This window comes from Vicugna pacos, chromosome 2, assembly GCF_048564905.1.
Source record: "Vicugna pacos chromosome 2, VicPac4, whole genome shotgun sequence".
NCBI lineage: Eukaryota > Metazoa > Chordata > Mammalia > Artiodactyla > Camelidae > Vicugna > Vicugna pacos.
Window position 1 is genome coordinate 38,033,171 of NC_132988.1, and position 15,427 is coordinate 38,048,597.

The 15,427-nt window shown below is 36.0% G+C and overlaps 1 protein-coding gene across 2 annotated transcripts in view; it reads right to left on the minus strand.

Moving 5' to 3' along the window:
* The window catches only part of LOC102542828 (N-deacetylase and N-sulfotransferase 3), a 147,317-nt gene that overhangs the window by 119,402 nt on the left and 12,488 nt on the right, over nucleotides 1-15,427 (minus strand). For both annotated transcript variants that reach the window (XM_015247698.3, XM_072938327.1), the window contains exon 2: nucleotides 14,020-15,158. In XM_015247698.3, coding sequence (XP_015103184.1) covers nucleotides 14,020-15,042 — 1,023 coding nt within the window. In that variant the 5' untranslated portion in view covers nucleotides 15,043-15,158. The remainder of the gene's footprint in view (nucleotides 1-14,019; nucleotides 15,159-15,427) is intronic.

A 15,427-nucleotide genomic window follows, 5' to 3' on the forward strand; every position in this document is an offset into this window, starting at 1 on the left:
TTCGGAAGAGGCTGCATGAGCTTTCTCCCTCTGATATTCGTGAGGTCCTTTTAATTTAATTTATGAGAATTTTCATGAGGTTTTCTGGGGTTATGCATACATGTAGTTTATATACCAACTAGGAAACATACTGTTTTATTTATGGAATGTGAAATAAAGGAAAAATGATTACTGACTAGAGAGACCTGTAAGTATAAGGAAAGTAAATCCTCCTTTTAATTCCATGAATGAATCAAAGTAATTTATGACATATTAAACTAGGGGGAAAATGGCTATCACCTGGTATCTGTCTTTTTCTTTGTGAAGAGACAGTATCCTATGGATCAATAACAAAAACACACACTGGAACGGAAAAATAGACAAAGGGCAGTCCTCAAAGGAGAAGTACAAATGGGCAATAAACATATGTGACCATGTCAATCTGCTGTCACAAATAAATAAAGATAAAAAATTTTAAATTAATGAAATAAAAATTTTTGCCTATCAGATTTTTAAACATTAAAGAATGACTAAGTCCTGAGTGTAGTGGGACTTAGAGGAGATTTTATTTTTTTGCTTTCTTCTTTATAGTTCTCTACATTGTTTGATTGTATTTATTACAAAGTGCATGTACTGTTTGCATATTTGAAAACAAAGAAAATTTATTTTCATCTTGGACAAAATAAACAAACAAACAAGCCTAGCCCACTCTAACTGTAGCTTCTTAAAGACAAATGTTCAAAGCTTCCTAACGTAAAATTTCTTTTCTTCATTCAAAAATAATCCCCTTGTTAATGACTTTTTTCTTTTTGGAGGGGGGAGGTAAGTAATTAGGCTTTTATTTATTGATTTATTTTTAATGGAAGTACTGAGGATTGAACCCAGGACCTTGTGAATGCTAAGCATGTGCTCTACCACTGAGCTATGCCCTCCCTAAATTAGTGATTTTTTAAAATCATCTGGTGGGGTACCTCTATCCCGCCTATAATTCAGCCCAAACCTTTGTGATTCCTTTCTTATCTTTGTATAAGCACATTCAGTTAGACTTGAAACACAAAGAATATGTCCCAAACTTCTCTCTCTCTCCCCACCCACTGCCTGTCTTTCTTTGGTCCTTCTTTCCTCTTTACTCTTCCCCTCCCCCGCAAAAATACCATTTCTCTAACCTCATTCTTATAAACCTGTTATTCACGGCCCTCTTTGCCTCTGGAGTCCTTCTTCCTGAAAGATCACAGAAGCAGTGTACTTTCATTACTTTGTCAAAATTATCCACTGCCTTCCTCTTAGGCCATACAAAGCCATCTATTTATTAGAATCACTCCCTCAAATCATCTACTTCTTGTGCCTTCAAGTAAAATCTACTCTGTTCATCTCCACAAGAAGTTTCACATGTATACATATTGACTAAAATACTGTCACACAGTCATAGTGTATGGCTCAAAAATAAGTGAAAGTAGGTACTCTTCAAGCATGAGGTTGAAATCAATCATAAGACTATTAATTCTGTTATGACCTCTTTTCGTTATATATGTGTTTTTATATGTAGAATTAAATATTTCTATACAAAATTATTTTAACATGCTTTCTACAGAGGAAGATAATAGGGCCCATGTCTTTGGATTTTGCAGTAATAGTGAATACAATTTATTGAAGCCAGCATTTCTCCAAACTTGCATGTCTGCCATCTACATTAGAATCATCTAGGTGAGCATATTAGACATAGATTCTTCTATTCTCCCCAGATCTACTAGGTCAAAATCTGTGAGTGTGGGATTGGGAAATCTGTAATTTAAACAAGCATTTTTAAATGATTATTTTGCTTTTTCTGATTTGGAAACTCATGAAAATAGTCTCATCTTGATGAATGATTAAATACATCTAAACATTTCTGAGTGAAAGACTGTTTAACATGAAACTAGTAGCAAATTCTAGGACTGTTCCATTAAAAAATACTATGTAGCACTCTGCTTTTTGTTCATTTATAAGTTATAAGTCGATTCGTCACTGGTGACTTAAAAAATGTCTGTTTGGGGCTCATCAACAATAAAAATTCAGTTATAAATTATTGACTATATCACATATGAGTGGCTTGAAGGGGTGGCTTATGTTCAGTAATGATTTTGCTCCTTAGAGGCATTCAGTTGTAATAGAGAATCAGTGTGAAAGCTCGTGATGGCTTTAAAAGGAAGATCTGCAGTGTATCACCTTCCTAAGCTGTCCTTGCTCTTGAAGATGGTGCACTGACATTGTATCAATTTCCAAGCACAGAGCATTGAACACCCGCCTCTGCTAAGGCTCTGAATTATCCTGAAGGGCCTCCTGTCACTGACATCCATTAGAGACTGATCCTATTTAGGGAAACAGAACTTTTTTGGGTGCAATGAGCTACTGGGTCTTCACTGAGAATGGCGATTGAGTCTTCGTTCGTTCTTGTGAAGTTGCAAGTGACAATGATTTTGGAGATCTAGTTATAGCAATAAAGTTCTAATAAGAATGAAAAATTCATCTTTCCTTTTCCATTATTCATTTGCCCCTCAGTCAGACCAATGACAATGCTCCTATATCAGATAAGAGATAACAGAGATTGGGAAAGTATTTTCTCTTCTCTCTTTAATCCCTTTAAATGCTTACTGTATTTCTAGAGCAGATGAGCAAATTATGCAAAAATATTTTGAATATTAACTTAAACTACTTATTTGGCAAAGCAAATACATTAGAGTTAAAATGAGTCTGCATTATAATGCCTTCTTTCTCTTGAAAATATTGTCAGATAATTTTAGTTAAAATTTTATATACAAAATTTCTTAAAGGTATTTTTCAGTAGTATATCAGAAATCCAATTCTGACAGGATACAAGTATTAACTATTTTGATGACAGCAACTGTATCCTTTGAATGGCTGATTGTCAAAACTACTCAATTCATTTACTCAAAGGTATCAAGTCAGTTGTCTTTCTATGTGAATTTACTTTGTTTCTTAGGATTCCTAAACAAGGAACAAGGAATGGCTCTGTTATATGTTGTGCTAGTGTATACAGATTATTTAATTCAAGATAAAGAGTAGTGAAGAGCTTCTTCTTTTTCTTCTTCTTCTTCTTTTTTTTTTCTTTTTTTCTTTTTTTAAGATAGATCATTGTTCAGTGCCCCAACCAGCTGGCTTAATATGTACATGCAGTTTTTTCTTATTTTGGAAAGCTGATTCTACTCAGTATATATAGTTCAGAGAAAAAAATAGAGACAGCAAGTTACGTAAAAATAAATATGTAAATCTAAAGGGGGAGAAAAGAAGCATTGCTGTACCAATCCAAATCCCAGGGAATCAAAGCAAGGGAACGAAAGAGAGAAAGGAAAAGCAGATGGACTAGAACTCCATTGTTGTTTTTGGATTGGGGTTATTAAAGGAGAGCTTCTGAAGAGGGAAAAGTAATAAAATAAGGACCCAGAAGCTGAGGTGGGTGCAGGAACACAAAAGAAGTCAAAGAGGATAAAATGGAAAGAGGGAAAAAAAAAGTATAATGCAACTGGCAACCATTCCTTAAGTAGCTGGTAGTCCTGGTAAATTGGCTTTTAAAACTGTTTTTTAATTAGTTTCATAATGGATATACTTTTAGAAAAATGACCTTAGAAACTACTGAAACAATGAATTGGTGATAGTCACACATCTGCTCCTAAGGAGCAATCTTTGGAGAGCTAAATTTCTGAAACTGCCCAAGTGAATAAAGGGTACTTGCTTGCCGGTGTTAACCTGCAGAGTGTAAGGGGATAGGAAGAGTTTATGAGCACAATGATTTAATCTTCTCTGGTTAATTACTATTGACTCAGAGAGCTAAATTATTTGGTCATATGTATGTCACCGATGAGAACAGGAGCAGTCTTTTGGGGGATTGAGCAGCTATAAGAACTGCTGGTGTGATTACATGAAGAACATAGTCTGTGGCAGAATAATGCTGCCTCCCTTCCCTCCCCTATTCCCTCCCCTCCCCTCCGTGAGATAAACACGTGCTGATCCCTGAAACCTGTGATGGCGTTACCCGTTATCTGGTGAGAAGGATCTTACAGATGTGATTAAGTTAAGTGCCCTGCACTAGGGATTTATCCAAGTAGGCTAATCTAATTACACGGGTCCCTAATCAGAGGGAGATGGGGCTATGAAAAAAAGGCACAGAGAGATGTAACATTGCTAATTTTGAAGATGAAGGAAGGGAACAGGAGCCAAGAAATGTGGGCAGACTTTAGAAGCTGGAAAAGGTGAGGCGATAGATTCTCCCCTAGAGCCACCAGAAAGGAACACAGCACTGCCAGCACCACGAACTTAGCCCAGGGAGACCCACATGGGACCTCCAGCCTCCAGAACTGTAAATTAATAAATCTGGGTTGTTTTAAACCACTATGTTGTGGCAATTTGTTACAGCAACAGAAGAAAACAAACACATAGCTATTTTAGTAATTGGTGTAATTAATAATTGTAACTATGAATTATTATTTATAATAATTATAATTATTAATATGGAAATGAAAAAGCACCTAACCTTTTAAGGGAAAAGTTCAATATGTACCAAATGAGTAAATTAAAAAAATTTTTTTTAATTAAAAAGTTTTTTTCTATATATATATTTTTATGAAAGTAAAGTCTTTTACTATAAACTGTAAAGTCAGTTTACAATGTGTCAATTTCTGGTGTACAGCATAATGCTTCAGTCATACATGAACATACATATATTCATTTTCATATTATTTTTCACCATAAGTTGCTACCAAATGAGTAAATTTTAATCCTTTAAAACTTTTAGTACACTTAGAAGTTTCATAAGACTAGTTGACTATGTTTCCTTAGTCTACAAATGTCAAGTAGGTCTCATAATTTATTCTAGATTAACATTGTGATTTTAAAATCTATTTAGTATCTGAGGCTACCATTTCATTATGCATAAATGGTCTATAAAAGAATAAAAAAAGTGCTTTAGCTATTAATTCATTCTTCCTACAGACTAAGAGACAATATACTAGAATTTACTTCATTTTTAAAAAATTCATTTGTGTGCTCAAAAAAATGTTAGGAACGCCTATATATAAAGCATATTAAAACACCAAAGAGACTGTAAAATCTGAGTATGTACAGAGATAAAAGTTAAATTATCTGAATTATGGGCAATTTCTATTCTTCCGTTGAGTTAGCACCATAATTGTATCTGTCATTATTGCCACCCTAATTCAATCAAAACTGCTAAACTGATAATAGTTACCAGAACTGCAAAGTGCCTAGAAAGAAGACACTAGTGCATAGGAAGGCGAACTTGTTAAGTCATATCTTCAAGTAAGATCTGCCTTGGCCAAATCATTGCAGTTACTTGAGTCTAAGGTATTTCAAGAAGTGATTGATGCTGATTTTTGTTTCAAACTTATAATGAAATCCAGGTCAAAGCTTCAGATATAACCCATCAAATTACAATAGATCCTATCTTGTATAACTTGCTATAAAGTAGAATTTAGTAGGAAGGATTTGACATGGAAACCATAGTACTATATTAGGGTACAATTAGGGAGCAGCGTGCTGTGGGAAAGCTCAGTTTCTGGAGCCAGGTGGAGTAGCATTTTATATCCTGGAACTGTCACTTGCTGGTTGAAAGATCTTAGGCAAGTCAATCTTAGTTAGTTTGTGAACCTCATTTTCTTCATGTAAAGTGATGGTACTTATAGTCATTGTTTTATAGGATTTTTCTGAGAATTAAATCATAATAAATATAAAACACAAAACAATGTATGTACTTAATAAATGTTACCTAGTTTGGGAGTAGCTAAGTACCCCCAAATACATCATCATAAAATAATTACATCTTTTATGAGCCTATAAGCCATCAGCACAGAAATACAAAAGAAAATATTTTGATTTTATTGTTTGATTTATTTCCAAGAATTATGGAATGTTTGAAAAAATCAATCCAAGGGAGGACATAACCCAATAACCGGCATATAGTGAAAGTTTCTCCTTTGTTCTTCACTTCTTTTACAGAAAATTGTGTTTCATTATTCATCAGTGTACCCCTCGAAATCCTTATCACAGCACTTAGTGACTTCCAGACTGAGCTGAATACATCTAGAACCTAACTCTGTACTCAGGATTTTCTTCTTGTAATTTTCTGCTCACCCAGTGTGTAAAACTTGTCATTGCCTAGTTGAACTTTAGTATTGCCTATGATGGCCCTGTTGTTTATCATGCTTGGGAAGGATTCATTGTATCAGATCTTTAAAATGCAGTTAGTCACCAGATATTCTGTTTATACATTCATGGAGAGTTCAGTAACAGCATTTTGTATCCTTTAAATAATTTAGAACTCATTATCTGAGAATGCCATTTCATAACAATTAATTCTTTGATATTAACAGTAACAGAGATACAATCCATCCCACAATGTAACAAATTTAATAAAATGTTTTAAGTGTAAGTAGATTATGGATATGAAATAGTTTTTCCCTTTGCTAAACTATTTTCTTACTTCCCCATGCTAAATTATTGCCAAAAATTATTTCTGGAAAATTATTTCCTTAATATAATTGTTTTTTAGTTGTTAGCACACTATGGCTATTTGATTTTGATAATATTGAGAATGATGTATTTTCCTATATATTATAAATCACATTATATCAAATTTAGAAATAAGTATTCCACCAAACCAAAAGAAAGAGAAACATGTCATATACATTCATAAGAACAGTCCCAAATAGCCTAACTTTTGGACAATTATTAAACAATTAGGGACCAGTGGGATTCTGACACATTTTACAACCACAAACATTCAGGTGACTTCTTGGGAGCCCTATTTTTCCTAGAACAAGCAGCAATGGTTATCCACGAGGGAACAATCAACTAAGCATTGTAAACTCAACAAAACTATCTTTCAAAGACAAGGGCGAAAAAAGAAATTTGCATTTCATAAAATCGGAGAGAGTTTACCATGAATAGACTCTCATTAAAGGAACATCTAAAGGATGTGCTCCAGGAAGAATGAGATTCATTCATTCAGCAGATATATACGGAGCTAGGCACACTTCTAGATGCTGGGGATACCTCAGTGAACAGACAGATGAGAAAATCTTGCCGTAGTAGAGTTTACATTTTAGTAGCCAATGCCACAAACCAACATAAATAAGTAAATACATATAGTATGTCCAGTAGTGTGCTGTTGAACCTTTAACAACTGGCTGTTTGGGGAAAAAAAAAAAGCCTGAATTTGTAGCATTTGCCAATTTCTATGGTAATACTGTGCCTATGCCAAAATGTCAAACTACTGCCATGTTATTGAAGCTGGGAAGACATGTACATAATTGACCTGGTGAGCACGTGTGTGCTGATATCAGCACGCTATTGATGATCATAAGTGGCAGGGGTAAAAATAGCAGGAAAAGATGAGAAAGTTTGTGGATTGCAATTTTAGAGAATGGTCAGAGAAGACATCACTGACAAGGTAACACTGAGCAAAGACCTGAAGAAAGTCAGGAAGAGAGCTATGTACCAATTTGGGGGAAAACATTTTAGGCAGAAAGAGCAGTGTGTGCAAATCCCTGAAGCAAGAGCTGGAACAGCAAGGAGGCTAGGGAGGTGAAGAGTGAAGAGTAGGGGAGCAGGGTGTGTGACCAGGGAGTTAAGGAGAGGCTATAAAAGACTAAGAATTTTGGCTTTTAGGGTTGGGGAGACTGGAAGTCACTGGACGGTTCTGAGCAGAAGGAGGACATGAATTGAATTATGTTAATGACATCACTCTGGCCTATTTATTGAAAAGGAATAGGTTGATCTAATCAAAAAGTTGATGGTAATACAAATAATAATGTCTAATATCTGGGATTAAGCAACAACATAGGTAACATTCAAAACAAGAATGGTTCATCAGTCAAAGGAGAGTGGACACGATTGGAGATAAAGTACTTTGTACTTTTCGACTAAGGTGTGAGGATATTAATGTTAGCACTTGCTTATTAGCACATATGTTTACATTTCTTGAGAAACTACTAGTGGAGACAAAATATATATATTTCAAACCAAGAGTGGGTAGAAAAAAGAAGAAAACTGACAATAAAGGCAATAAAGGACAGAGGGAGAGAAAAGAAGAAACAAAACAACTGGGACAAACATAAAGCACAAAATAAAGTAGCTGAAATTAATCACATTGATGACCATATTAAAAGTATGTAGACTGATCTGTTAATTAAAAGTCAAATATTGACATAGTAGATAAAAAGCAAAATTCATAGAAAGATGTTTTCAAAACTAATTTATGGGGGAAGGGTATGGCTCAGTGACAGAGCACATGCTTAGCATGCATGAAGTTCTGGGTTCAATCCCCAATACCTCCATTTAAAAAAGAAACTAATTTATAATGTAAAGACAGAAGAGAGAACAAATAAAAAGATGAGATAAAGTATAATTTTTACAGAGTAAGCAAAAAAAGGTAGTGTAGCTATGTTAGTATTAAGATAACCACAGAATAATAAAATATTAAATTAATATATAAATATGTACACATACACATCCTTAAATAGCATAGCTTCAAAATACATAATGTAAAAATTGACAGAAAAGCAGGGAAATATTTACAATCCACTATCAGAGCTGGAGAATTAAACACACCTAATTTGGTAACATCAAGTAGTATACCCCATTCCTTCCCCTCCATCCAAAAGAGATCAAAACAGGAAGAACACAGAAGTTAGAACAACACAGTTAACAAAGTTGAGCTAATAGGTAGGTACACCTTGACTGGAGACTATGTTGTTGTCACGTACACAAGGTATATTGTGTCTGGTCATAGAGTGATTCTAGCAAATGTAAGGTATTGGTATCAGACAGACACATACTTCCAGAGTATAATGCAATTATAATGGATATTAGCAAATAAAAGATGAGAAACATCAGAGATAATGGAAAGGAATTTGAGAAATATGAATTTGGAGGGAAAAAGAGATTGGTGCTATGAACGGGCCTTGACATCCATCCAGAGCATGGTCCATAGAGAACTATCTGGAGAAATTTGTTTCCTTTCTATTTTCACTTATGACAGAATAACTGATAGCAGTCGCCTTGCCCCCGCTAAACATTTGGAATGTCAGGTTCTTTCTCAATGATTTTCCGTAGCCTCTGGCTTGATCGCAGCTGGGGCAGGGAGGGTTCTCATGAGAGGGTGAAGTCAGGCAGCACGGAGGTCCCTTCACACTCCAGTTCCAGCCCTGAGGGTCAGCTCTTAGCAAGATGGAGAAGTCAGCCAAGTCTGACTCCTAAGCCGGATACCACTTAGTTCGCGGGTGTGTACGGCTTCCTACTGCTATTTTCAGCACTTTCTTTTCCTTAGGCGCTCTGAGACCTTCAGTTAGTGTGGAAAAGAATGAAAGTCACTCCTGGCATTGTATCAAAGATTGAAGAACTGTCCTCTCTTATAAGGCCACTTAAAAATGTAGATTTCAGGGGTAATTTACAACCAGCCAAATTAAGGAATAGTGAAGGACGAGGGCACACTGGGAAAGGTTGGGGTGGTGAGGAGAGGGAAGGGCCGCGGGTCCCTCCAGTCGGATTAGAGGCTCTTTAGTGTGTTCAGATGCGGCCGGGCTGGTTCTTCATTTTCTCATGGATGTTAGAAAGTTTGTCAAAGTTAGAAAGAGAATGTGTGCCTATTACAGAAAGAGAAGGCAGGAGAAACAGGCGTGATCATACAGCTCTTCCATTTGTTCCAAGTCCAGCTGCAGACAGTTCTGTAAAGCCCTGAAAGTCCACTTTTATCAGTCTCCTCTCTTTTCCACTTCCCATCTATCTTAGGGGTGGAACGTTACATGAAATGGTCTAAGTCTAAAGCTATAATGAATCTTAGGCCAAGAGTGAATTCATTCTTGTAAGAGAGAATTTGAATTGTTAGTATTCATTCGGTCGTGCTGTGCTTTCATGTGTAACTTTAAAATGCTTTCACGGGAGAAGCAGCTATTTATACACCACTTTCCGTCTCCAGAAGCCCTTTCTGTAAGCTTAGTCTCAGGAAGTTGGAGGATAGGTCTTAGAACACTAGGAACTTGAATATTCTAACATCACAAAACTAGTCCATGGTGAATTTGAGGCAAGCCTTGTCCTTGTAGTTCAATCACACACGCACACACATGCACACACTCCTTTTCCTGACTTCAATTTAATTGAAAGTAGTACTGCCACTTTTGAAGAATATTTTAATTGTCCAAACTATGTTCTTTGGTTCCTTAAGGGCTGTGGCTTGTGGGTTGTAATTTCTGCAACTAATGAAGACAACACCTTAGGTCTGTCATTTATTTCCTTCCTCTTGAAGAGCCATATATTTTGTGCCACATCATAGTTTCTTCTGTAGCTTTGAGACTCTTTAAAACATGCTCATATTATTCAGTATCTAGGCAGGTAAAAACTGTTACTGCATTGCTAATTCTAATTTTCCAATCAAATAAAGAAATTTTTTTTTTGGTTCCACATAAGGAAACCCCCCCCCCTTTTGCAGTGATTAGCATAGTAGTTAAAATTTATATATATATATATACACACATACACACACACACGTATATACACACATATATATATATATACTATCCTTCTAATTTTGCAAGAAACATTCTATGTTACCTTCAATTTTCTCATGTTCCTTTCAATTTTCCAAATACATCAAATAGGGAAAATAAAACACTTGCTCATTAGTGGTAATTATTAAATAAAAGAATTTGATTAAAATGTTTCTATGAATTATGTACTATTAATCACCACATTCATGACCTTTTCTTAGACCACCTGCTCTTGGACCTTCCTAGGAAGAAATCCTTCCCTTGCCTTGGATATGAAGACCTATCATTCCAGTTTGCCTGGGACTCTGAGTTTTAGCATTGAATGTCCTCAGTCCAAGCAAACCGGGATGGTTGGTCACCCTAACTGCAGTCCACCCTCCAGCTAACTACTCTTCTCCCTTTTATATCAAAATTTCTCCACTGAGTATGCTACACTCTCCTCCGCCTCTTCTTAACCCTCTAATTTACTCCTGAACTTTCTGCAGCTGTGCCGCTGTCTTGATCACTCCATACCCTGGATTTTGTAAGAGCCCCCATGACCTTTATCTTTTGCCAAAGGAGACTTGCCAGTTCTTGCCTCAGTGGATGCTACTGTTAGAGTTTATACTGCTGATCACACCCTCACTGAAGCTCTTCATGCCCAAGGTTTCTGTAGCATCATAGCTTTCTAGTCTCTGACTGTTTTTTTTTTTATTTTATTCATGGGATCCTCTCTCTCCACTTGGTTTCTGAAAGGTGATTTTCCTTAAGATTCTGCACTTGATCTTCTTAAGCCCTTATCACCCTATAAACCCTTTCCCTGGCTGATCTCACATACTTTCACGCTTTGAGTCATTCGCTATATAGAAAGATAATTTCAAGACCTATACTTTCTGCCCAGACTTCTCTGTGAACTAACTACCTGCCAAACATCTATCCCTGTATATCGCAGATGCAATTCAATAAAACTGAAAATTTTAATATGACCTATAAAGACCTTCACGATGACCTTCTTGTTCTCTCCTCCTTCTTTGTTGTTGGAATACTCAACTATTATTCACCTATGCTAAAACTTTTAATATAGTCCTTGATTATATGCTCTTTCATCTCCACTGATCCAATTACTGAGTTGTTCAGTTTTACCTTCTGTATGGTTCTTAAACTGGTCCTTCCGTCTCCTTAGTCTCATTTCCTAGTTTCTAGAAATCTCCTTCTTTTCTCTGAATATCATCGCTCCAGCCTCCCAAATCATCATATCACTACAGTCTTGCCTTCTAAATCTGTTCTGCTTAATAGGACTTTATAGTTTCTGGTGCACAGCACACAGTGTTGTGTTTCACACAGCATTACTTGTATAAAACCATGCAGGCACCTTTACTGTTGTACTCATGACATTGCAAATAGATCTGCCTATTTATCACCCCTACCCACCCCCCCAGCAAGACAGTAGTAGTGCGCTCATTAAGGGGGAGCCACGCTTTACCTTTGTATCCCTAGTGCCTGCCTCTGTGCCTGGCATCATGTGATTTGGCCATTTCAAGTCCTGAGCAGGCAGCTGCTCAGCACTATCTTCTGTGCTTTCTGGGCTTCTGTAAATGTACTCCCCTCCCCTTCTCTTCCAAAGGGATGAGATCATGGTTTATGACTCTATTTACCTATCACCAAAAATACTTCATATGTAGTACACGCTTAATAACTAGTTACAGAATGAATCAATGAAAGAATGAATGAATGAGTGAATGACTATGTTTAGGCTATTGTTTGAGACACAATCATAGATACAGTTTAGAAGTGGTTAAAAAAACCAAATAATTCAAAATATACTTTCTTTTAAGCCTTTAGGTTGATTAGAAAATATATCCCCATCTAGGTGTGAGCAATTCACAAAATATTTTACACATATTAAATTCTTATTGAATGTGTTCAGTAAGGTTTTAATTTTTTATACCACTTGAAAATGGCTTAACCTTTAGACCACTAACGGCATTCTGTATTTTGTATAATTTTAGAGGATATAGTAGGGTTCACATAAAAAACTCAGAGATTTATCTAGCATATTTTAAAATGGCATAACAACATATTTTGGCAGTTTTAAAGACATATTTCAGAAATAAAACCTTAAAAAACATTTTTGTCATGACATTTTGTAATGGAAAAATTAGGAAGAGAATTATATATTGTTTATAATTTTCAAGGACATAATCAATGTTTAAACTATCAGCTTGGTTTTAATTTAGCTACATTTTCAAAGACTATTTAGAAGACTAATGAAAACTTAAGTACAACTTCTTTATTAATTCATTTATATCGACTTAAACGGAAGAGTCTATAATGTTGCCAAGAATATGAAGATTTTTTTTTCTTTTCAGTCTTCACACTCTCTTGTAGTAACATTTAATAACATTTAATGGTCTTTCTGGTATTCTTAGCTCATTTAAGTAGTGTGATGAACATTACTATTATTTGCCAGATGCTTAGTGTCTAGAGAAAAGAATAAAGTTTTCAACACTTTTTATTCCCATCGGATTTAGTTCTTTATATTTTACCAAAAGGTCAAAGTTGTATAGAAAAAAAAATTACGTATCAAAATCTCTCCTTTCACTTTTATGAGAAATCAATACATAGTATAATAGAGATAGAATCCAACGGCATTTTGAATGGGAAACGAAGATAAATGAGGATCATTTTAATTTTAAATTCCATTCATATTAAACAGCCAGTTGTTTATGCAATACAATCCATCCACAATAATAACCACCTATCTTTGGATAATTGTTTTCTATCTAGAGGCAGCAGTTTTACACAATAATAAATAAAATCCGATATAAATGTAGCATGATAGGCTTCATATGTGTACCAGAGGTGTTCAATGAATTTTGAAACTTAATGCAAACCCTTATGTTTCTACATGAATAAGTATGCTTGTGTATTCACAGTGCTCCATATTTAGTAGTGCTAATTTTCAGAGTTTCAAAAAAGTCATAAGAGAAAATGAGCTGCACATATGACTTCCAAAAATATCTGAACTTGCTACTTATAAGATCTTTAATTCTTGAAAATTTGTGGGAGTATTCATTTTCATTAAAACAAATTCACCTTGATTTCATATTTAAAGGGACTAAAGTCTTAGGTTAGTAATAGTTTACTAAGGTAGATAACTGCACTGGACAGTAATTAAACAAAGTGGTTTCCACTCTGTAGTTTTAAATACACATAGAAATATACAAAGAAATGCATTCCCGGATTCTGCCACTCAGTCCTTTTGTACAATCTTCATTTTTTTCTTGATTCAAAGAAAAAATATGTATCTAATTAGTTGTTCTAAGGCTGAGATAGAGCCCCATGTCTCAAAAAGAGCTGAGGGTAGCCAACTCATTCCAGTTTGTCTAAAAATTTCCCAATCAAATCAAGTCATAAAACATTATGTCCCGGAAAATCCCCAAGCCCCAGGCAACCTACTGAAAGGGGAACCAAACTGTGACCCTTTGAGATAAGACAGCCTTACCTTCACGTCATTGGTGTTCATTCTTGTGCCTTCCTTTCCCACAAAGATATCATCAATATCCACAAGTATGTACCTGTCCAAGGACAATGTCAGCCTCTTCCCTGACAAGAAGGAAACAGCATCTATGAAGATGAGCTTGTGCAGCCAAAAGCTCAAGTTGTTGCCAAAAAGAACTCTTTGAATTCCATCATGGAGCCCCAGGTCATGTACAACAGTGGCATAAAAAGCACCTTTAGAGATGGGAGGAGAAAGGTTTTCTGGGGTCTTTACTTTGGCAAATATTACTGGTTGGTAGGCTGAGTGATTAACCTGGAAAACTGTCCAGTCACTTCCCGGTAAAGAACCTTTTTCAAGCTTAGAAGATTTGGTCACATGAAGCAATGGAGAATGAGGATTAATACAACAGTCTTTCACAGCAAGGTTTCCATAGATAGAAAAAGGGAAACCTTTCAGCTGAAAGCTCTGTAGGCTCTTCTCACTGGTTTTGTGGAATCCAATGACGCCTACCCCATATTCAACACAGTATTTATCCAAAAGGCTTCGATTCCAAGAGTCCATATTTATATACTTTAAAATATTCTCGTAAATAATGAGCATATATTTGCCTCTAGTTTTTTCTATAAGTGCTGGGAGATCCCCTTTTCCGGGAGCAATTTCAATGTGATACTGGAATCGACTGGATTCTAGAATCATAATGATGTCTTGACCAAGTGACGAGTACTGGCTTTCCACAAACACCAGCACCGTGGGGTCTGTCCTCGAGGCATCCGAGAGCTTCACTGTCTTCACTTCCATCGGCCTATACGGTAGGTGCTGGAAGTCCCCGCAGTCTACTTCTGCAGCCATCTCAGACAGCTCACTTTCCTGCTTGTAGCCACTGTACAGGTAGTACGCAGAAATAATAATGCTCACCATACAGAATGTGGCAAGCAGAAGAACCGTCCTTTGAAAATGTCTGTGCAGCTTCAGGATAAAACTCATGTTGTATATACTTTGCTTAGGCTGTTCCAACAGAAGCACCATAAACAAAATGAAAGAAGAAAAGGTGGTGTTTCAGATACTTCCAGTCTCAGTCAATAGTTTATGTCACCATTGCAGCACATTTGTGTCACTGGATCAGGACTCACAGAAAATATAGTCTGAAAAGTAGAATAGAATAGAAAATCAAACATCCAGTCTGCAGCATTAAAATGAGCGAGTTTTCATCCTGTTGACTGGCCCCAGGGGCAACCTGTTAGGCAGATGAACTGATGTATGATAAGTAAGAAAGCCTCTCTTTCCTTCTCCCAGATCTGGATGAGGACAAGGGGCAGGTAGAAAGAGGAAAAGGACTCCATTGAACATAAGGTCTCTGCCCCTAGTGTAGAAAAGGCATTGGGCTAATAAGGAATTTCCTTTTACTCACTGA